This window comes from Anser anser (genome assembly GCF_964211835.1).
Source record: "Anser anser genome assembly, chromosome: 8".
NCBI classification, from domain to species: Eukaryota; Metazoa; Chordata; class Aves; order Anseriformes; family Anatidae; genus Anser; species Anser anser.
The window spans coordinates 26,050,329-26,072,225 of NC_139728.1; the positions used below are offsets into that span (position 1 = coordinate 26,050,329).

At 37.6% G+C, this 21,897-nt stretch overlaps 1 protein-coding gene across 3 annotated transcripts in view; it reads left to right on the forward strand.

Annotated features, from left to right (window-relative positions):
- ZFYVE9 (zinc finger FYVE-type containing 9) overlaps positions 1–21,897 on the forward strand; it is a 59,631-nt gene that overhangs the window by 13,523 nt on the left and 24,211 nt on the right. For 2 of the 3 annotated variants that reach the window (XM_083846985.1, XM_083846986.1), the window contains exons 2-8: positions 2,524–2,628; positions 9,740–9,844; positions 10,695–12,772; positions 16,582–16,681; positions 19,724–19,900; positions 20,240–20,409; positions 21,180–21,303. In XM_083846985.1, coding sequence (XP_083703111.1) covers positions 9,775–9,844; positions 10,695–12,772; positions 16,582–16,681; positions 19,724–19,900; positions 20,240–20,409; positions 21,180–21,303 — 2,719 coding nt within the window. In that variant the 5' untranslated portion in view covers positions 2,524–2,628; positions 9,740–9,774. The remainder of the gene's footprint in view (positions 1–2,523; positions 2,629–9,739; positions 9,845–10,694; positions 12,773–16,581; positions 16,682–19,723; positions 19,901–20,239; positions 20,410–21,179; positions 21,304–21,897) is intronic. The other variant, XM_083846987.1, reaches the window with a different exon arrangement.

Genomic DNA, 21,897 nt, shown 5'->3' on the forward strand with positions numbered 1-21,897 from the left:
TGTGGAAGATATTTCTAATCTTATATTTTTAGAGCTCTTTTCTTCTATTCTTCATCCTCTTTTTATTCTAGGCACGTCTCTGCTTGTCAAATTTCTCTTCAATTTCTGTTTTGCTTTTGCAGTAATTGGCAGACACCCTCCTGGAGCTCCTGAGGGAAATCATACATGTAGGGTTATAACCAAAGCAGCACCTGAGTGATATCACTGTAGGGCAGGAGACAGAGTTCAGCCAACCATCAGCACGAGAGATAAGAAACTGAGAAATGCTCAAAGTAAGCAAACTGGAACAGCAGAGACACTGGGCCTCCTTCTTTTAGAATCTTATGTTCAATAGGAACACAGTTTTTAGGTGGAAATTTGTGTTTTATTTTCTTTTTTTAAAGTGTGATGGAATCCTTTTCTAGCAGTGCGTATGAAAAGCCTGATAATCACTAGGTTTTGCACTGTTGTGAGTATTCTTGGCTCTCCTTTGTAGTTATTCTTTTTGTCCTTGGTTCCGTTTTAATATATATCTCTTATGTTAACTTCTTATTGGAAAGAGAACTTGACTTTGTTGTCAGCTTACGGTTAATTTTTTCATGGAACCCAAATGTTACAATTTATTTAAAAAAAAATGCTTTGTGTATAAATATGGAACATTCATATCTGTAAGCATGCTTTGATTTTATGCGTTGATCTTTGTGAGGAGAAACGGCTGCTGAGAGTAAATGTTGAACTGTAAACAAAGCTCTAGGACCTCCAGGTAATACTTCAAAGCTTTCTTCAGAAACTGGTAACAGTTGATAGAAAGTGTTCATCTGTGTTACGGGTAACAAAGTTATATGGGAAGAATGGAACAAGGAAGGTGGATCGGAATAAAAGCGAGGAATAGCAAAGCTGTACCGTTGCCCTGAGGACCGCCTGCCTCGTCGGCTTGTTGGCTTAGGGCACTGCTAACAGCACAGCACGGTTCAGTTGTGGGTTGCTGGGTCTGATCCATTCCTGGTTGGTAAGGATGGAAGTTTGTGGTTAATGTATGACTGACTGCTTAGCTGGAAATATGTTTGATGTTCCTGACCCAGTTGACAGGCCTCATCATAAATCACAAACAGAATTGTCATTAATTGATCCATCTTTTTAAAGGGGTCATGGAAACAGAATCATTTTCCTCCATCTACAGGCCAGGAGGGAACATGGTATGGTGATGATATAAGTAGCCCTGCCATATGTACTTCACATCCCTTTAAAAAAAATGATAATTCTGAAGCCTTTCAGTGGAATTACATGTTCCCAGACCTTCATTTTTGCATGCGTATTAAATCCATCTGAAGAACCTTGTAATACAATAATTGATACTATTTCCCAAATATCAAAAATTCATCTTAGCTTATAGAAGTTGAAATATACATGGCATCAGAAATTTACTTCGCATGCAGGTACGGTTCTGTTGGCTTGTAAAGCTGTGTGATTTTTTTCTGAGTTGGGAAACAGTACTACTAAGAATGCTGCTGTTCAGTTCATTAATTTCCTGGAATTATTACTGTAGCTTATTTCTGAAAAGAATAATAAACAACTCTGGAAAAGTTGTAGTATAACACTGAATACTGCTTTCATGCATGGAAAACTGATTTTTTTCAGCTCTGTTTATTTTGTTGGAGTTTTAAGATTTATTTATTTTTTCTAACATGCTGCTGCTATATCAGAGCACTAGTAAATGTTTCAACTACCTAACAGGTCGAATACCAGCACCAGCAAAGCTTAAAACACAAACTTATCTCAGTCAGTCCTTGTTCTTGTTTGGTTGTTTGTCATAAATAGCTTTTTTTTTTCTTTGTTCATGGTTGTGTTGGATTCTTGAGCTGTATTGACTATTAGGAAAATGAGCACCAAACCTAGAGAAATGCTCTAGTTAGGAGAACAAAGTACTTTCTTCTGAAGACTCTTGTCTGCCTTGGTCATCCCTGCTATGAAAGGTTGATGCCATGGTGTTTTTTAAGATAGTAAGTGTTTTGGAAGTGAAGGGAGTCTAGGATTGTAGGAGGAATAATTTGAAGACAAAAACAGTTGTTTAGTTATAACAGAATCAGTGGGAAGTTGATAAATGCAGTTTACAGAATTCAGAGGGCCATGATTTTTTCTAGAGTATCAAAGCTACTAGCTTTTTATTTTTGGAAGGCCTATTGTAGTGTAGTATAATTAACTTCAGAGACTAGTTTTATAAATTAAGCGCTACAGTCAAGGTCACTGGGGATACAAGGGCAGTTGGAATTGTTGTCTCACTCTGGGTTTACAATTAAATGAAGAATAATTGTCAATAGGTAGCAATGTGCTTTTTATTAGCAGCCTTTTTCATCAGAATATTGGAGTGCAATAGTGACACAGTGCATAGATCCCTGAATTAAAAGCTGCAAATATAATGTAGATCATTTAAAGGCTTGCAGCATTTACCAAATGTGCCTGTGTTAGCAGCAGTCATGCATTGAAAAAACCTGGTTTGTGGCAGAATTACCAGTTATAAAATGCATGTTTATATTTTCTTTTTAGGATCAAGTAGAACACACTGATTCAGCAGAACTGGCTGGTTGTGCTGCAGTCATCATGAGTAGGCACAGGGTCATTCGTTTCTTAACATATGTATAGGAGAAAAAGGTAAGAGGCAAGTTCTGCTTTAGAATGTACTGATTCAGCGGTGTTTACGTGAAATGCATGTGTTCTTATGTATGCCTATGGATGTATAGTTCTATGCACACCCATATACATGTACATTATCTCGTGTACAAGATGATGGAGTATTTTTAGCATTTTGGGATCTTGTTCTTTACTGAGAGTAATTGCCTTGTTTTAGAGCAGAGATGTGTCTTGTTTTCTTTGGGGGTGGGAAGTGGGCAAAGTCTTTCTTCCTCAGTCTGTGCTGTAGGCAGATCTCATCAGTTAAAAATACAGCTATTGCTGAACTCTCTCAGCAAGCTGTTCATTACAATAGAGGTCCTTGACTTTCTACTCCCAGGGGCAAATAATATAAACGTCATTAAAGGGAGCTGCAAAAATATGTGGACATTGTTTCCTGGGGTTGAAGAAAGTCCTCAGGAGCATTAGATCTAACAAATTAGTTTGCCCAGTTGATACGCAGTTCTGTGTTGCTACACTATGAGAAGATGACATTTTCTGGACTCAGAAACTCAGGATGAATGAGCAATGTTTGTTTTCAGTCTGGTCATGCCCCTTGTGACTTTCATATTAGGAGTCTTATATATTTTTGTTGAGTGCTATTATAAACTATTTCAGTAGTTTGTTTAGTAAGAGTTTACTGAAACATGTATATTTAGAGTTTTATATTGAAGCAGAATAGTATGCAGACAAGGCAGCATGATAGGAAGTCCTGAATTCTTATCCTGCTTCTTTATATACTCCCTGATTTCTAGGCCTTTTCTATGAGGCTGATAGTTACATTATTACTTTGTGGCGCATTTTTTATTATAGAGCGTTAGTGTGATCATGTGCTGGTTGTGTGTTCTTAGATTTAAGAAAATTGAAAGTCTGTCAGTTCCAGTGGTGAAAAATTCTTGGGGGTAATGTGGGAGGTCCAGAGCAGATCATGAGTAATCTAATTCCTCATTGTAGAGACCAAAGCAAATATGAGTCTTGCCACTTTGCAGATATAACACAAGGCCTATTTATTTGTACGCATCCTTTCCCAAGAAGAAGCAGGCATGCAGGACATCTGAGCTGTCTTGAGAGGCAGCCTCCAAGGTTAAACCTGTTCAGAATACCAAGTAATATTAAGGAAGATTTTTGTGTCCCTTCCTTCTGTCTCCCTCCCTCCCCAGGAATCAGTTAAAGTTTGTTTTATGTCTAGATGCTCAGATGGCAAGGATAGTAGTTCTGGATGTATTTCTGACAAACATTCTGGTATGTGCACCTTTATATTTAGACGTTAAGGGAGGGTAGAGCATATAAGCTTGATAAAATGTAAGTGCTTAAGTTTTACAGATTAAGAAGATAAGCCTTATGCTGTTGTATGAAGAAATTGATAAGTAAAACAGACTTTCTGGATTATGCATTATCTGTGATCCAACAGGAGCTTAAAGATAATCTGACTGACAGATGGCATATTCCCATTGGCTTTTTGCTGTGAAAGACAGGAGATGACTCTGCAATGGGTGAAAATTGATCTAGGGTTCTGGCCTTACTGTGCAATGGGTGGTAGCCATTATATTTGCTTTTTTGGGATACAAAATTAAAATATTCTGCTACTTAGCATTTTTTGCCTATAATTTGTCTTTTCTGCCAGATCCATGGAGGACTTTGAACTGTGTTTTTGAAACCTCATCTTGTGGTTTTCACAGGATTGGTGATTTATGTCTTCTTTTGCTTGCACTGGCACAATATCCTCTTCTTCATATTGTTCATATATACCAATTTAGGAAGTGTCTCATTTTTGGCAGCATGTGGCTAAAATCACCATTGAACTTTCTTCCCAATTTGCTCATGTCTTCATATTCACCTTTCCAGAGTTTGAGTTGTGTGTTTGCTCCTCAGCTCCTCTCCATGCCATGGCCTGGGATAGTTGAGCAATAATATTTCATATACTATAAACGATCCTTTAAAAATGTAATTTCAGCCTTTATACTAGGAGAAAGTTTGGGACTAGAATAATGCCAAACCTGGTCCAAACTTTTATAGTAGTACCAGTTAGTTACAATTAAAGTTTCCAAAGATCTGTAAAGGAATAAGTTTGGTTTTATTTATGTTAGATAGTAAAAATATTTAAAATAAATTCTAAACCATGGAGACAATAGCTACCAGATTATTGTAGTGTGCTGTGTTAGAGCATTTTGTGTTATCTCTTTTGATCTTGAGTTGCTTGGCTGTGCAGACTTGAAGTATTACCTCTTAAACTGGCAAATATTTGAGTTGCTGAAAATGCATTGGTCAAGAAGCATTGCAGGTATCTTAGGAACATAAGTCCTTGTCCTCCTTTTCTGTCAGTAAGAGGGCAGTAAGGACTTCTGTGGGTTTGGCAATGTTTTTGTTTTTTTTTTAACTCTTGGACAGAAACTCAGGAAAAGTGTGTGTGTGGGGGGAAATGTTCTTTTATATAAAAATAATAATTTTAAATGTTAGACGTGAGGATTTGCAGCTGGCCTTTTCTGAGAAATACCTACTTGCATAGACAAGGAGATCTCATTTAGAGTGGCTGTCAGCTTAGTGACTGTGAGCTTAAAAATAAAAGATTCTCTATATATCCTGGCACATCAGTAAGTGAAATAACAATAACGATATAAAAAGTCTCTTCTCTCCGGTTTGGATTATGAGCATCCATCAGTCTGGATTTTGGCTCATTGCATACTTATGCACTAGCATTTGAACTTCAGAATTCCTATGGTTACATATCATAGAATCATAGAACAGCTCGGGCTGGAAGGCGCCTTAAAAATCACCCAGTTCCAACCCCCTGCCACGGGCAGGGATGCCACCCACTAGGTCAGGTTGCCCAGGGCCTCATCCAACCTGTATTTGTTTACATGTGGTTCTCTTTATTTAGAATTCTTAAAAGTAAAGTATAGAAAAAATCCCTCTATCCTACTGGACCAAAGTTAAACTCACAAATATTAGATGATTCATTCTTAGATAGTACATATTTTAATAAGATAATAATTTCACAGAGTTGTTACGAAGTATTAACTACGTTGGGATTGTAAGGGAGTGGGGATAAAATTCTAAGTCTTGTTTATAGTATGCCTTGTTGTTAGACATGGTTTCCTAAGTCTGAATACTTGTATTTTTAATGGTACAAAATCACAATATAAAATTTAAAAGCCAAACCTTGACTAAAATAAATCAAAATAGTAACATTTATTGCAAGCTTCTGACGTTGCTCTTTGTAACCAAAGAGCACAGTCAGAAGCTCGCAATAAATGGTATGATCTTGTTGATTTGTATGACAAGCAACAACCAGCTAATATAGGACTAGATTTAGGAAATGCTAGGGCAAATATGACTTAGATTCTACTTGCTCCAGTGTACATGGATTTGAGTTGGTTCTAAATTTCATCAGGCTTTCAGTCAGGTTTCAAATTTGGCTGAATTTTGGATGAATTTGGATGAATTTTTCTAAGTGTCTAAAAGCTACACAAAGTCAAAATGTAGTGGTTCAAAGCTACTTAAAAGCATGTTTTGACCAACTGTATAGTCAGCATAGCATTCTCTCCCCATCAACTTGCTTGTCACTAATCATTATCTTCCCTAAAATAAACAAAACAAAAATATCACTGCTTGTAGCCTGTTTCTTTGGGGTCACCACTACTACAGTTTGTGTTTATGGCCAAGTAAATGAGTGGATGCCCTTTTTGACAATGCAAGTGCATGGAAATCAGAGGGCAGTGGTTTCAGACAGTGGCACAGTTTAACTGTGTGGAACACAAAGAATTTTGTGTGATACTTTTCAGTTTTGCTTCCACTGACAAATATTCTTTGCATCATTAACCTTAGTAGTGGGCCTTTGCTAGACTGGAGTATTATCATTATAATGTAAATTAAGTCCATTATAAGTGGATGTGAAATGATACTGTGTTTAGTACAAAAGGGTCTTACTATGGTGCATTAAATTAGGTTGATGATTAGAAATCTGAACGGAAGAAAAAAATCAAGTGAAATATTCTTTGGGGCAGATTCTAATTAACTTTTCAGTACTTGGTATTCACAGAGCTAGTAACGATGCTTCCATCAAGGTATTGAAATGAGTCAGAGGGAAAGGTGTAAGAGAACCTCCAAACTCTTGCAATTTGGTTGTAGTTTAAATGAGTTTAGTATTTGTATGTCTAAGGAGAAATATCTGCTTTTTAATGTTACTTTGGTTTAATTATGTAGTAAATGTAATTGTTTTAGTGCTATGACAGATTTTTAATACTGTGACTTGGTGGGCAGGTTGGATAGCTCAGGAAGACCTTACAATAGGTGTCTAAGCGATCAAAGAGTACACCCTGTCAGAGTTAGAGGTCAGATCCTGGCTTTGCATTCTTCAGGAAAGCAAGTATATTGGAGAATGTAAAAGGTTGAGCTTTTTTTGAAATACGGCCTTTGATCGTTGTGCCGATCTTCTCCAATGCTTATGTTATAATACATGCACCTGCGTACAACAGGTGATATGGCTAATCATCTAGATACTTGTCTTGCAAAAGGAGTTAATCTTAAATTATAGAAAAGAGGGCAAATCTGGGAGTTTGTAAGGTAATAACTCTTTTATCTATGAACTACTTTGCAGATAGTCTTTTTTTTTTTAGATGATACTTCTTGCGATTTCTAGGTTGCCATTACACTATTTTTTACAAAAGCTGGCTGTCTGCATATATCTTTAAAGTGTAATTTAATCTGGTTACATCAAATAGTGATGTATTTACATTGTAACATGATGTCCTATTAAAAACACCACATGGCAAATTTGAGGTCAACCTAAAAAATTTGAACTAAGCGTTTAGTGATATTTTATTGCACGAGTTTTTTGAACTAACAACCTAATCCTAGCTGTTGCCACAATAACACAAACCTGTATTTAGTGTTGTAATTGAAGATCTTGGTTGATATTTCCCTCAAATCCAGATACTATAAGGATAACATTAAAGTAATCTCTACTTTTAAATTGGAGAGTTCCCCTGACTTGTTTCTTGTGCCGTATCTCCAGTGTAAAGGAGCAGGTTTTTAGTTGAGCTGGAGTCTAGCTGTCAGGTCTAACACTGTTTCTTGCTGTAAAACAAGGTTCTCACCCTCTCCTCCTCCATTTCTGTATTTCACAACATTGAAAGCCAGCTCTGAAGAGAATAAGGCTGTTTTGGATGATGTTCAGAGAACAGATCAAATCGAGGTCGCTCTTTATGGTATATAGGTTATGGCACACATTTTGCAGTGAAAATGTCTTCGCTAGCAGTGAGTGTTTTCAAGAAATGAATCGTGGTGTCTTGTTGCTATAAGCCTCCAGTAGCGAGAAGACCATGTTCCTACTATTAGGACAAAAATGGTATTTATTATGTGGAGTGTAGAAGGTTACTTAAAGGCTTAGATTTTTTCTTTTTCATTTTTCACTGTTGTCTTCCTTTCTAGCCTGTGAGTATTATCTTTTGATGAGAGTACTTACTTCTGTGCTCTTTGCTACATTTCTGGTGCCTGCCTATCATGGAAACAAGGATTATTAAGGCAGGCATTTTAAGAGCTAGCATAATTCAAGTAACACCTGTGTACTCCTTTAACAACTTTACAAGCATGAATCTTGAAGCATCTCTGGGAAATGAGGAGTGAAACAGAGTACTGCAAGCCTAGTAAACATTAAAAGAACAGAAGCACAGAGAGTTTAGGCTACTTGTTCAAAGCCACATGAGCTACTCAGTGGTAGCTTGAAATCAAAAGCTGGATCTTCAAATTGTTACATAGCTGACTTTGTAGTTTTCTGGATGACATTATTTTCTGACTGATGTTGGAGCAGTTTTGCACTTACCGTTACGGTGATCCTTATGGTTAGACATTAACCATAGTGCAAGGAGAGTTGCACTGGCATCATCATTTGACTTTTAAAATGTCTTAAAGGCTGTTGCTGGCTTTGACTTCTGTTTAAATGCTCAGGTGGGGGTCAGTGTTTTCCTTGATTGTAAGAAGCTGAGGCAATGAGGGCAAATGCATATGACTGGCTTTGATGTTTTCAGTGCAACAGTTTAATATTAGCTTTGCTAATATTAATAGTTTAATATTAGCTTCGCTCATTGGTTACCGTAGCAGTGCTTTGGTAACTACTGACAAAAACTCCTCCTCTTCCCTTCCTCCATGTTCATTGTGGTGGAAAGAAAATCTCAGTGGTCTAAATAATACTGAAAATTGCGTTGATATATAATGAAAATAAAAGCTTGAGATATGAGAAGAATTACACTTTTCCTATGTAGGTTGCATTTTACAGATCCTAAGCTAACATTGCATAAGAAAGAACTACATGGCTTTCATTTTTGTTACATTGCCCTGAAGAGAAGTTTCTAAATATGGAATTTCTAAATCACGGAATTCAATTTGATGTGCTACTTGTTTATATTGTTCTCCTAAATCTTGGGGAAAAACAACAACATCCAACCAACCTTAATCTTGGCCTCTCGAAAAGACCTGTCACTAACTGGAAAATGCACTAAGGGAGGCATAGGGACAGATGTGTGCAGTGTTTTGTAAGTTCTGCAGTGTGGAATGCATTCTGCTTTGAACTGACACAGTTGCAAGCTCAGTTTGGTTATTTTTTATTTGTCTGATAAGGATATTTTCTTTTCCACTAACAGCAATAAGAGCTGTTATAAATTTCTATTCTTCTAACAGCATGGAAGAATGAACCTGCATTACTCAAATGTTGCTGCAGACACCTGATTCACATCAACACATCTACATTGTGTGTGGCAGGATTTTTAAAAACATACTCTTACAAATGTTTGCAAATGTTACAAACTTAAAAAGAAATCTGGATTTTGCTTAAATGTTAACATTTTAAAAATACTTTTATAAACTTGGAGATGATATTAAAATCCAAAGCAAGTTTGGGGAGATTGTTAGTTTGAATTAAGCAAGTTTGATCACACAAATATTTTTATTAACTGAAAATACGTATGCTTTATGAATGTAATATATTTAAAATTTGATTTACAGGTGACTTCTTTTCCCCTTAAATCAGAGTAATATGTAGTGGAACACTGCTGACTTGAAGTGTAGATATCTGATTGTGATTTGTTCTGTTTGATAGGTTCAGACAAGAATCTGGTGGTCTTTCCCTGACAAATGGAGAACTACTTCCAAGCAGAGGCATATAACCTCGATAAGGTTTTAGATGAATTTGAGCAAAACGAAGGTAAGTCCTTGTGAACAAAATCATAGGTTCGTGATGTTCTATAGGGGATGGCACTGAAAAGGGAAAGATCTATGATACAATTTTTGGTTTTGAATTGCAAATTCAGCTCAGAATTTGTAAAACAAACAAACAACAACAACAAAAAACACAAAAAAAACCCACACCACAAAACCAAGAAAAAAATCACACTGTTAATATAATATATATATAATAATATATAATATATTAATTCATATAGTGTGTCTTCAGTGTTTGTTAGTAGTATTCTTTTCTGCTTCCATTCATTTTGTTTACTTGTTTAAAAATCTGTTTCTCACTCTTTTCATAAAAAGTCTTCCGTAGAGAAGACTTCTCTTTTTAAAGAAAGGCTTTGTGGAGCTCTCAGTGACAATATTTTTTAATGACTACTTTTAAACAAATGAAACAAAACATGTTTATTTTGCAGCTTTTGAAGTTTTGGGAGACTCAAGCAGAGAAATATTTTGTTATGTCACATAAATCATATAATGAAAGGTATCATATATGTAGCATTAAAGATTTTGCTTAGTGTAGCTGCTACTTCTGTGCTGTCAAAGAGGTTGAACATTTAATAGGAATGGGAGCCTCTGTAGGCATTTCTAGCTATCTAAGGTATATTAATTGATAATTTTAAAATTGTGCAAATTGGGTAGCTCTAAAGTTCTTGTGTTCCAGAAACATTACGCAACTAGACTATTAATGGTTGATCAAGGGTTTTAGTTTTGCAAGATGTGTTTTATATTTGAGGCATTCTAATGCAACAGAGTTGATAGAACCTGTAGAGTTAATAGGACAGTAAGCTCTCTTATTCATTATGTAAACAATTTTTCAGATGCTGCTGTTTCACCTACACTGTTGGGTGCAAAGTGGAATCAGATTCTAGATCCGCCTTCTCGTCGTCTGTCATATAACCCGTCCGTGGCCAATGTGAATGAAGCTACAACTCCTAATCAATGTCAGCAGAGAATAAAGTCTTTCTCCTTGTCTCACTCAGTGACTACACCACCAGGAGGAGCGGATCACTGTGCTAACGGAAAGGATTTTAGCATTAGCCTGGAGACTCCAGTCATGTGGATTGATGATCAAGCAGCAGCAGATGATCATTTAATTAAAAGAAATAATAATCGGGATGATCAGTGTAACGCTGTGGAAACAGGAGAAAAGAAATGTGGAACTATAGCTTGCTTGCCAGAAGAGAAAAATGTGCTAGTGGTGGCAGTCATGCATAACTGTGACAGAAGAACACTACAAAGTGGCGATTTGATGGATTGTAAAAATTACAACAGTCAGTCCCTAATGGATACTATTAGCTTTACACTGGATAATGAAAACCGACAAAGTGATCAGTTTAGTGTTACTGTAAATGGATCCATGGAAAAAGATACAGATACAGAAAAGCAAGTAAATCGGCTGTGTGCTGAAGATGACTCTATAAGTCATTTGATTAATGCTTCTTCTGAAACCCTGACTGTTGCGTGCCCCTCCTCTCGATTAAAGGATGATTTTAATATGAGTAAAGATTCACTGCTTTCAGAAGCTACAGCTGCAGGGATTAATGCAGTGACTCTTTTACAGAGACCTGTTGATGGTACTGTTAAAATGCAAGAAAATTGTGTATCAGTTGAAAGTTTTACTAGTAAAGCCATTCCTCAGAGAACGGATCTAGAAGCTAAAAACTCTTCTGGTTCAAGTAATGGAAGCTTAGAAGAAGAAACAACCCAACAAATACATTCTAGGCTATCAGGGCTTGTGGAAACTTGTCAACCTAATGTGGCTGGAAGCGGCAACTACAAGGAGCGTGTAGCAGAACATTTTGCCTCTGAGGATGTTGGTGCCATTGAAAACGAAGTCATTGAATGTGATAAAAATCTCAGCACAACTGAATCGCTCAGCATGGCAGAGTGTTGCCCTGAATCTCAGGAGATGACTAATTGGGAACTGACTAGATTGAATGAGATGAATAATAAGCAAACTCTGGGAGAGAATGAAAGACTTTTGCAGACAAAACAGCCTGATGAGGCATGTAGTAATAGTAAAGACGGTGGGGATGGGAAGATGGAGGCAGGCGTAGACTTAAAAGGGACTGGTGTAGATGAACTTGAAGGGTCCAGTCTCTCTGATACGATGAATACATCAGCAGCAAGCTCTCTGTCTAATGGTTGTGATTCCTATGGAATACAGAACCCAGTTGTTGCTCATGTTCCAAAGACTTTACCCTCCAAGGAAGACTCGGTCACAGAGGAGAAGGAGATAGAGGAGAGCAAGTCAGAATGTTATGCTAACGTTTATGAACAGAGGGGAAATGAGACCACAGAAGGGAGTGGTCTTATTTTAAACAACACTGGTGACCATGTAAAGAAAAATTATTTACATAACCTCTGTAGTCAGGTGCCATCCATGCAAGGGCAAACTTCACCAAAACCAGTGACTAACCTGCAGTCTATCAGTGTTCCTTTTGGTGGTGCAAGACCCAAACAACCTACAAATCTTAAATTGCAAATTCCAAAGCCATTATCGGACCACTTACAAAATGATCTTGTTCCCCCAAACTGTGGAGGTAATAGTAAAAACAAAAATGTGTTTGGTAAGACGCAATTAGGGGATACCTTGACAGCAGATGTGTTTCCTGGTGAAACATCATTGAATGCCTCTGTTACTGATACTAACGGGGAACATTTAGAAGAATACGAATCTGGAGTCTCTAGTAGTTCGTGCCTTGCAGTAGCCCCAGATAGTCCAGATAATGATCTCAGAGCTGGTCAGTTTGGAGCTCCAGCCAGAAAGCCTTTTACTACTTTGGGTGAGGTGGCTCCAGTTTGGGTTCCAGATTCTCAAGCACCAAACTGCATGAAATGCGAGGCCAGATTTACATTCACGAAAAGAAGGCATCATTGCAGAGCTTGTGGGAAGGTGAGTTCATAATCTGTGAGTAAGCTCAAAGCATATCGTTGTTTATCATGCAGCATGAAATCAAAATAGGACTTCGTAAGCCACTGACTGTAGTTAACTGTGACATCTCTTCCTGAAAAAGCTGTTTAATTCGTGAAGGAAAAAAAGAAATTTCTAAGCTTTAATCTATTTAGGGTTCTAATATAGAATAACTATTTGTTATTCATAGCTGTGAGAATGATTATGCTGTATGAGCAGTGTATTAGTTGATTGCAATCATCAACATGCATTGGATTCATGTACAACTGCTGTAAAATGACTAAGTGCAGGAAACTAGTTTGCAGAAATTACTGCATCAATAATTCCACTAAAGATACAGAAACATATTGATGGGAATTGGAGGTTTGCTACTGAATTGCCGGCATTCTTGGTGATTTAGATGGCTGTCCAACCCTGTTTTTTTAAGCCTTCTTTACGATCTTTTCATGTATGTCTCATGAGAAGATGTGATGTGTAAAGAACATATCTTTTGATCCTGGGGGGTGGGGGAGGGAATGTATAGTAAATTCTCTGTGATCTGATGGATGGACACATGGTAAGAAATTCTGTAGTTAAGACAACCAAAACATAATTACTATATTGGTTTGTGTTGTGTAAGAGGATTTCATCGCTGCATCACAGTGACACCTGCACTGGTTCTACATCTTCATGTTTTGTAATTACTTGTTTCTGGGGGAATGGTGGAAGTCATAGGACTGAATATTTTTGAATGCAAGCTTTAGCATAACAGATCTAAGCTTTTAAGCTTTATTAGGAAAAAGACAAAATGTAGTAGTGGTGAATGTATCTGTTTCATTTGGGAATGAAAATAGCATTTAAAAATAGTTGAGTGGCACTTGGGAAGTCTGCCTCTGCTTTTAATTTCAGGATAATAATTGCAAAATTAATGGAAGATATGAACCTCAGGGGAATGATAGGAAGTAATACACTTAAATTTGGAATTAAGAGGCTGGAGAATGTGTGAACACATCTCTAAATTTTGCCTTATATATTTATGTATTTTCTATTGTCAGATGAAACAATTATCCTTGATAGAAAAAACAGAACATTTGTATGTTTTCTTTTTACTAACAACTGAATCTGTATTTTCCACTTAAATATATATTAAAAAAAAATCACCTAAACTCTTAACAACTAATGCTTTAACACCCCCAATCAACCTGAAAACCCTAGTAACGTAAAAACGTACTTTGACACTGCTGTGTCATTTCTTTTTGTAGCATGAGATACCGAGATAAATGACTTGGTGATTGTTAATAACAAGACTGAGTTGTCAGTTTTAGTGGATTATGTCCTTCTTCTGCATCTTCCCCTTACTTGGCGCTGGTGAGGCCGTACCTTGCATACTGTGTGTCCAGTTCTGGGCCCCCAGTACAAGACAGACATGGACATGCTGGTAAGAGTCCGGTGTAGGGCCACCAAGATGGTGAAGGGCCTGGACCACCTGTCCTGTGAGCTGGGACTGTCCAACCTGAAGAAGAGAAGGCTCAGGGGGGTCTTAGCAATGTCTGTGAATGCCTGAAGGGAGGGTGCAACAAGACGGAGCGAGGCTCTCTTCAGTGGTGCCCAGTGCCAGCACAAGGGGCAACGGGCACAAACTGGAACCCAAGAGGTTCTGTCTGACCATCAGGCAGCTCTTCTGTGTTGTACAGGTGATGGAGCACTGGCACAGGCTGCCGAAATAGGTCATGGAGTCTCCTCCTTGGAGATATTCCAAAAGCTGCGGGGACGTGGGCCTGGGCCCCCTGCTGTGGGTGGACCAGATGGACCCAGAGTGTCCTTCCAACCTCAACCATTCTGTGATTACTGCTGGCAGAAAGCTGGTGCGGCCTAGGAGGGCAGGGTGTTGATTTTCTGTCATTGTGGCTCTTTCAATATTTAGGTCTTGGGGATTGTTGCACTCGGGAGCTTTGCTGAATGCACAATGTATTGTTTGATAAAGCATCCTAGATTAGCTATTAATTGGTGTAGTCAGTCATTTATTATTAAGACATTGATTTTTCCATGTTCAATACTGAACTTTCAACTGGAAGTTTCTCCGAGAGAACTGGAATGAAAAAAATGCCTCTAAACTATGCTGTGATATTGTTGTTAATATTGCCTAGAAATCTTGTGAAGTGGGTTAAGGTGTAAATGCAGAAATCAAATTTTTAAAGTACATTTGCTTTCTTTTTTTTTAATTCATGTATGTGGAAGGCTTGCTTTTTTTGGCATAAAAATGTTAGTATATGCACACTTTTATTTTGTTTCTGAAATGTTTACATTGACATAATTTGGAAATAGTAAAATTAAGTAAAATGAGATAGGGTGAGCTCTTTATACACATTTGATTTCCAGCTCTGACAGTGCAAGTTAGAGCTTATTTTGTATGTGTTTATTTAAAATGTTTGCCACTGAAAGATTGTGAAGTTGCCTGGAAGGTGGTCATAATGTGGTGTGATCTTTAACTTGATTAAAATTTAGTTAGGTTTATATGTATTTTTAAATGAGAATCTTCTGTAGTTTGTTATCTGTATTACAGAAGCACTGCTGTTGAAATGATGATGGAATAATTAAGGAAGTATTCCAAATTGTAATAACACATAGTTAACTATACGTATAAAATCCAACTAAATGTAAAATCTGAAAATCTGTCTTGATATCTGGACTCATTGGTTGTGCAGCTCTTGCTGTTTCTAGATTTCCCAAATGTGATATTATCATTGTGCATGAAATGAGTATTCAACAGTATCTTCACGTCACCTGACTAACAACCCTGAGAAAATCTTGTCGTTGGTTTGTTTTGAAAAAAAAACAACAAAGTATTTAAAACAACAACAAAAATTCATTAAGACACCCTGTGTTATCTGTTCTATGTGATTTTTGAGATTGCAAGTGCTGTTGTAGGAACATGTTTGTATTCAAGCATTTGTTTTGGCACACAGGTTGTGCTTATGTTCTATGATTTTGCTTGTTTGAATGAAGCCTCAATGCTGTTTCCTGCCCAGCTAGAGGCAGATCAGGTGAGAAGCACTAGTAATGCAACTGCACCTCTGCATCTAGTTGTCCCTCCAGGATTTTGAACTAGGTCCCCCTTTAGCAGCCAGTGTGCATAAAACGCAGTTTCTGATTTCTCCCTAGTGTTGTGATGCTTTAGTGTTTGTAATCAAGTAAACAGGAGGATTTTTTTTAAATAAATGAAGCAAGGTTTCCAGCAGTACTGATGCCATTCTTGTCTTGTTTTATTGAACACTTAAAGCATTTTGATATATTAATGCTCACTTGACTGAGGAATATGTGTGAAGAGATTAAATAACTAGAGTTGCTAATATAGATGAATTGCCCTGCTGCAAATAAAAATGATTTATTTGAATTCATCTGTGCCACAGTAATCTATTACATAGAGAAAACTTGTGTATTTAAACATACTTGATTCCAGAAAGTATGCTCTAAGACTGGAATTAATTTCCAAATTGTTAATTATGTGAGGGATTTTAATGTGGTAGGACTTCATTAACCCATTGTCATCTATGTCAAACATATTTTAAAAAACACCACCTTAGAGTATCAAGACAACATGCATTATGTGGTGCACATACTACTACTACATCAGAATTAGTAGGAAGGGAGCCTTGGGTAGATATTAGTCCTGGAGGGTTTAATGGGAGAATATTGATAATTTGTCTCCTTATTTTGCCTGTCTAGAATTGTATAGATATTCTCTTATCTGAATTCATCAGGTCATTGCATATTTTTGAATGATGCTTAACTTTTTTCCCCTTTGGTTTCAGGTTTTTTGTGCAGCATGCTGTAGCCTGAAGTGCAAGTTGCTTTACATGGATCGAAAGGAAGCTAGAGTGTGTGTAATCTGCCATTCAGTACTAATGAATGGTAAGTGGAAAGAGAATCTGAAATGCAGAGCTTCACTGGCTTTGTGTTGGGTTGCAGTGATGATTTTTATTTTTATTTTATAATCACAATATTTTACTTATATGGATAAGTACACTAAAACAGCCCTTGAGAGATAGCTTGGAATCCCCATTGAGATTCCTCAACTAAATATGATTAAAAAAAGGCAAAAAGATTGCCATGAGTTTGGAAACCTATGGTTGTGAGTGCTGTACCAGGTTTCCTGAAACTGTGATTTTGGGTATTTGTATTAATTCAGGAGCCTACTCTCTGTCTTTGATGTCTAAGTAGATAACCTGTTGAGACTCTTGTATGGGGTACTGAAGAGAAGAGTATTGTAGTTGTCCTTCTTCCAGGTTATACACAATAGAGAAATTGGGAAAGTACTATTTACCCACAATTCATAGAATCACAGAATATCCTGAGTTGGAAGGGACCCACAAGGGTCAAGGAGTCCAACTCCTGGCTCCACAAAGGACCACCCCAAAACCAAATCATCTGTTGAGAGCATTGTCCAAACAGTTCTTGAACTCTGGCAGGCTCGGTGTCATGACTGCTTCTCTGGGAGCTTGTCCCAGACAAGCACCACTCTCTGGGTGCAGAACCTTTCCCTAGCACCCAGCCTGACCCTCCCCTGTCCCAGCTCCATGCCGTTCCCTTGGGTCCTGTCACTGTCCCCAGAGAACAGAGCTCAGCGCCTGCCCCTCCGCTCCCCTCGTGAGGGAGCTGCAGGCTGCCATGAGGCCTCCCCTCGGCCTGCTCTGCTCTGGGCTGAACAAACCAAGGCACCTCAGCCACTCCTTACACATCTTTCCCTCCAGACCCTTTACCATCTTTGTAGCCCTCCTTTGGACACTCTGTAATAGTTTTCTGTCCTTCTTATCTAATGGCACCCAAAACAGTACACAGTACTTGAGGTGAGGCTGCATTAATTTAATTCAACAGTAATATTTTTTTTCTTTTTCAAACAGATTAATCAGTCTTTGTGTAGTGGTACTTTTAACTAGTAACAATTCTTCACTGTAAGCCAACTATGTAGGGTGACAGGCAATTGCAGGTTGTAATATCTAGAAATTAAGAGCAAGTCCCAACAATGGCAGTGTTGAAAGGGTGCTAAAATACTACATTTTTGAATTGGAGAAAATAGCATATTTCAAGGTGTACAAGAACAAGGAAGTACACACCTGGCAAAAGAAAACTGGCTCCTTTTGGTGATGAGTAGGATTTGTTTTCAACTGGGGGAAGGGAGGAATCTGAAAATATTTCAGTTGAAACCAGAAGTGTTCTTGTAAAAAGGCATAATAAAATTGATCATGTTATAATGATTTCCTTTTAAAAGCCTTTCTGTCCTTTTGCCAAGATGGATACACATTAATGGTAGCAAAGAGTGACACCACTGCTTGGTTTATTGTAGGGAGAGTGCTGTCTGCATACTGAGGTGTACTTGCCTCTGGGCTACCTCTGTGTTTCTATCCCTACTGCAGTGCTTTGTGGTTACTGGTTATGTACCCTGTAGCCTGATTGCTTCTGTCTGATCTCTCCAGATTCTTGCAGTTTCTTTCTCAGTACAGATATTTATTTTTTTTCACTCAGTGCAGCAGGTTAAGCATCTCTGCATGGGTTGGGAGTTGGGGTAGGAATGGCACTTTAAAAGTTATTTCATTTGGTTGCTCAGTACCCACTTTGTATTTTAGTGGGATGTTGAGGAAGGGTTGTGTGTTGTCTGACACTTTTCCATGGACAGGCTACGTATTTAAGAAGCTTCTAGTGCCACTTTTGCTGTATTTTAAATTGGTAGATAAGCTGTGTTGACACTTTGCTTGATCAAGAGAAGGTTTTAAAAATATTCCTTTACCCTGCTATCAATTTTCTAATAATGGGATCCTAGGAATGTAACTTTTTTTCTGCATATTTAACACTTCCTTTTTTGGGGGACTTACGCTCTAAATGAATACGGAATTGCTGTTAAAAATACTTCAATGTAATTAATCTTTCTTCTCAAATGTCAATATCTTTTCCATTGATAGGTATTTCACTCTATTGATTTTGCATATTGATGGAAAGAAGCAGGAAGTTTTATGTTCTGTTGTGTTCTGGTTGTTTCTTTTTTTTTTTTTTTCAGTCTTGTTATCTTCATGTTGGCTTTCTGACATTTCATAGCCAAAGGAACCCAAAGATGTATGTGATTTTATTCAGGCTTTTTAGCTGCTCTGAGAATTCAGATGACATGATGTTTATGCCTGATTGGAAGAATGCATTTATTTGTAACTAACTAATGTGGTTGAAGGTACAAGCACACATTTGAATTTGCTGGTACCTTGCATAGCTACCAGCCTTCCTTACAGATGAAAAAGGAGTAGTAATGTGCAGTCTGTTTCACTAGCTCCAGGAGAGGTTTCCCTGTGATGGATGTTGTTGACAGAGGAATTTTGTGTGTTCTAGTTTGGGCAATTAAATTAAGGCTCAAGTCCTTCCTTCAGAATTAATAGGATAAGCTTTCATTTTTTATATATAGTTAGGAACATAAGTTGTTGGTCTGTAGTGATCTGCCTTGGATATAAAGAAATGCAAGGTGCTTTTTCTTATATACAAAAGATAAATCTGTTCAAGTGTCCTGTAGGTTATAAAATATTTGTAGAAGGAATGCCTGTCTGTCCATCGTCCATCTGTAATGTATGATGGAATACAATGTGATAAAGATATATCTGAGTTGAGTTCTAAATTGAATCATTGATGAAGAGGAAGCAAAGTGAGGCACAAGGAACTAAGCATCATTCAGGTCAAGTGTACTGTTATCATTTTCAGAAAATATTTGTGTATGAACTGATAGTTTCACTGCGTAGGCTTAGTGCTCTTCCTGCTTTGCGTTTTGTTGTTTAATTATGCTCTCAGCTTTTAAATTAAGAGAGATGGTCTTTGAAAGGTGTCAGAATTTAGAGTTGCTGTAGCTGAGAACTTAATGTGGTGTTTTGGACTCTTAGGTACTTTTGTCTGTTCATGTTCCTTGTTCTTTGTTTGCTTTAGCTCAAGCCTGGGAGAACATGATGAGTGCCTCAAGCCAGAGTCCTAACCCTAACAATCCCGCTGAATACTGTTCTACTATCCCTCCTTTGCAGCAGGCTCAGGCCTCAGGCGCCCTGAGCTCTCCACCTCCCACCGTCATGGTACCTGTGGGAGTTTTAAAGCACCCTGGAGCAGAAGGTAAGAGTACTTCAATTTTTTTTTCCTTTCAATTTAGCTGTAGTAAGAAGTTGATAAGAATATCTGCACTTCATCCATTCCAAGTACTCTAACTAATGCCAGTTGTGACATTCCTGCCCTCAGCAGAGACATCAGGTTTTTAAGGACAGGTAAACCATTCTCAGCAGAGGAGTGCTCGGTTTATACATGTTGCTGCCATAGGCAATGGACTAGGTGATGTCCTAAGTCCCTTCCAGTCCACATTTCATTATTTTTAATTTACAGTTTTTCTATTCTGTTTTCAAATTTTCCAGTCAATGTTGCTGTGAGATGTTAAATACTATTTTTTTTTCTCTCTAGTGGCTCAACCTAGAGAACAAAGGCGTGTTTGGTTTGCTGATGGGATATTACCCAATGGAGAGGTTGCTGATGCAGCAAAATTGACAGTAGCTGGGACAACTTCTACAGGAACTTTAGCAGTATCACATGATCCAACAAAGCCCGTGACCAACAACACTTTATCAGCAGAAGTAAGGAGACATTATGCTATTCACTGCTCAAAATACCATACCTGTTTTGGTCATGAATATTATATTAGCTTCTGTGATTTCAGGAGGACTGATGTGGGAAATCTGTTGAGGCTTGTCTTAGTGTGTTGTACAGCAAGCGTCCTCACCTATTTTGACATTTGCATAGTGCTGAAACAGCCAAATAATTTTGGACTGAAATGAACTATTATGAGACAGAGTGCTAAGCAATGTTTGAAGTCTGTGTGCTAGGTGGATTCCAAGTTTTTGGCTGTACAGCCTTGTGTATAAAGCACATTTGTGTAACTCAGGTTTTTAAAAAAGCAGAGTCATGGTCGGTAGGGAGTTTCAAACTGAAGATTGTCATAGCATGAAACAGAAACATACTTTGCCTGAGACTTCTCATAAAATGATTTATGCACGAAAACGCAGGTACAATCTAACGGTATGAAATACATCATACCCTGTGTGAGTGACATTGAGGCTTCACCAAGTTAAGATGTACATTTACATTCAGTAAGGAAAGGAGAATGTGTGGTGCTAGAGAAAGGACATACAGTCTCTGTCTAAGCAAGCATTTTGGTAATAGTTTGCACACAGGAGTCATCATCATTATCATCTATTTTTAAAGAGCCATATTACTTGATGCTTCTGGTTCTCTGGCAGACACAGAAGTCCTTCACCTACATTTAATAATCTAGTCAGCCAGCTCTTAAATGTTTATCATTATTGCATTTGTAATGTTGTCTTTTGTTATTGTTTGCTTCTTGTAGACTGATAATGCTTCTGTATTCTCGGGAAGTATAACTCAGGTTGGCAGTCCTGTTGGCAGTGCAATGAATCTAATTCCTGAAGATGGTCTTCCTCCAATTCTCATCTCCACTGGAGTAAAAGGAGGTAAGGGAGATAAGTTGATAGCTAGCTTTTATGCTAACCAGTTGCAATTAACCCAATAGTTACTATATTTATTTTAAAAATAAGACAATGACAATATGCTGAATATTTGAAGAAATTCACAGCAAATACTTGTGGCTAAATGTCATGACACTCATTTGCACTCTTGATCCTTATTAGCAACGAGGAAGAATCTGATGTTGCAGTGGAATTACTGTAAGAAGTAAAACACAAAGCAAAAGGAAAATTAACTTCAGTCCAGAAATATGGGCTAATTTCTTCACTAATCGGACTGTGGGGAATGTTTCATACAGAGATACATTTTAATTAGCCTTCTGAATATTCATGCTTCCCTTCTCTGAAATTCTCTTGGAATATCTGTTCTGTCTGAGGCATCCCAGAGCACTGAATGCAACAGCGCTATTGCACATCTTGGTCTGCAGTGAAGCTCGTAGTAATTGTGATACACCCTTCCAGAGTATCCAAGTGGTGGAGGATTCCGAAAAAGAAAAACTAATTATCAAAAGGTTAAAAAAAAAAGTATATATTTGTTCATCAGGCAATCGCTCTCCACAGTCTAATTTGTGATGTTCTTTA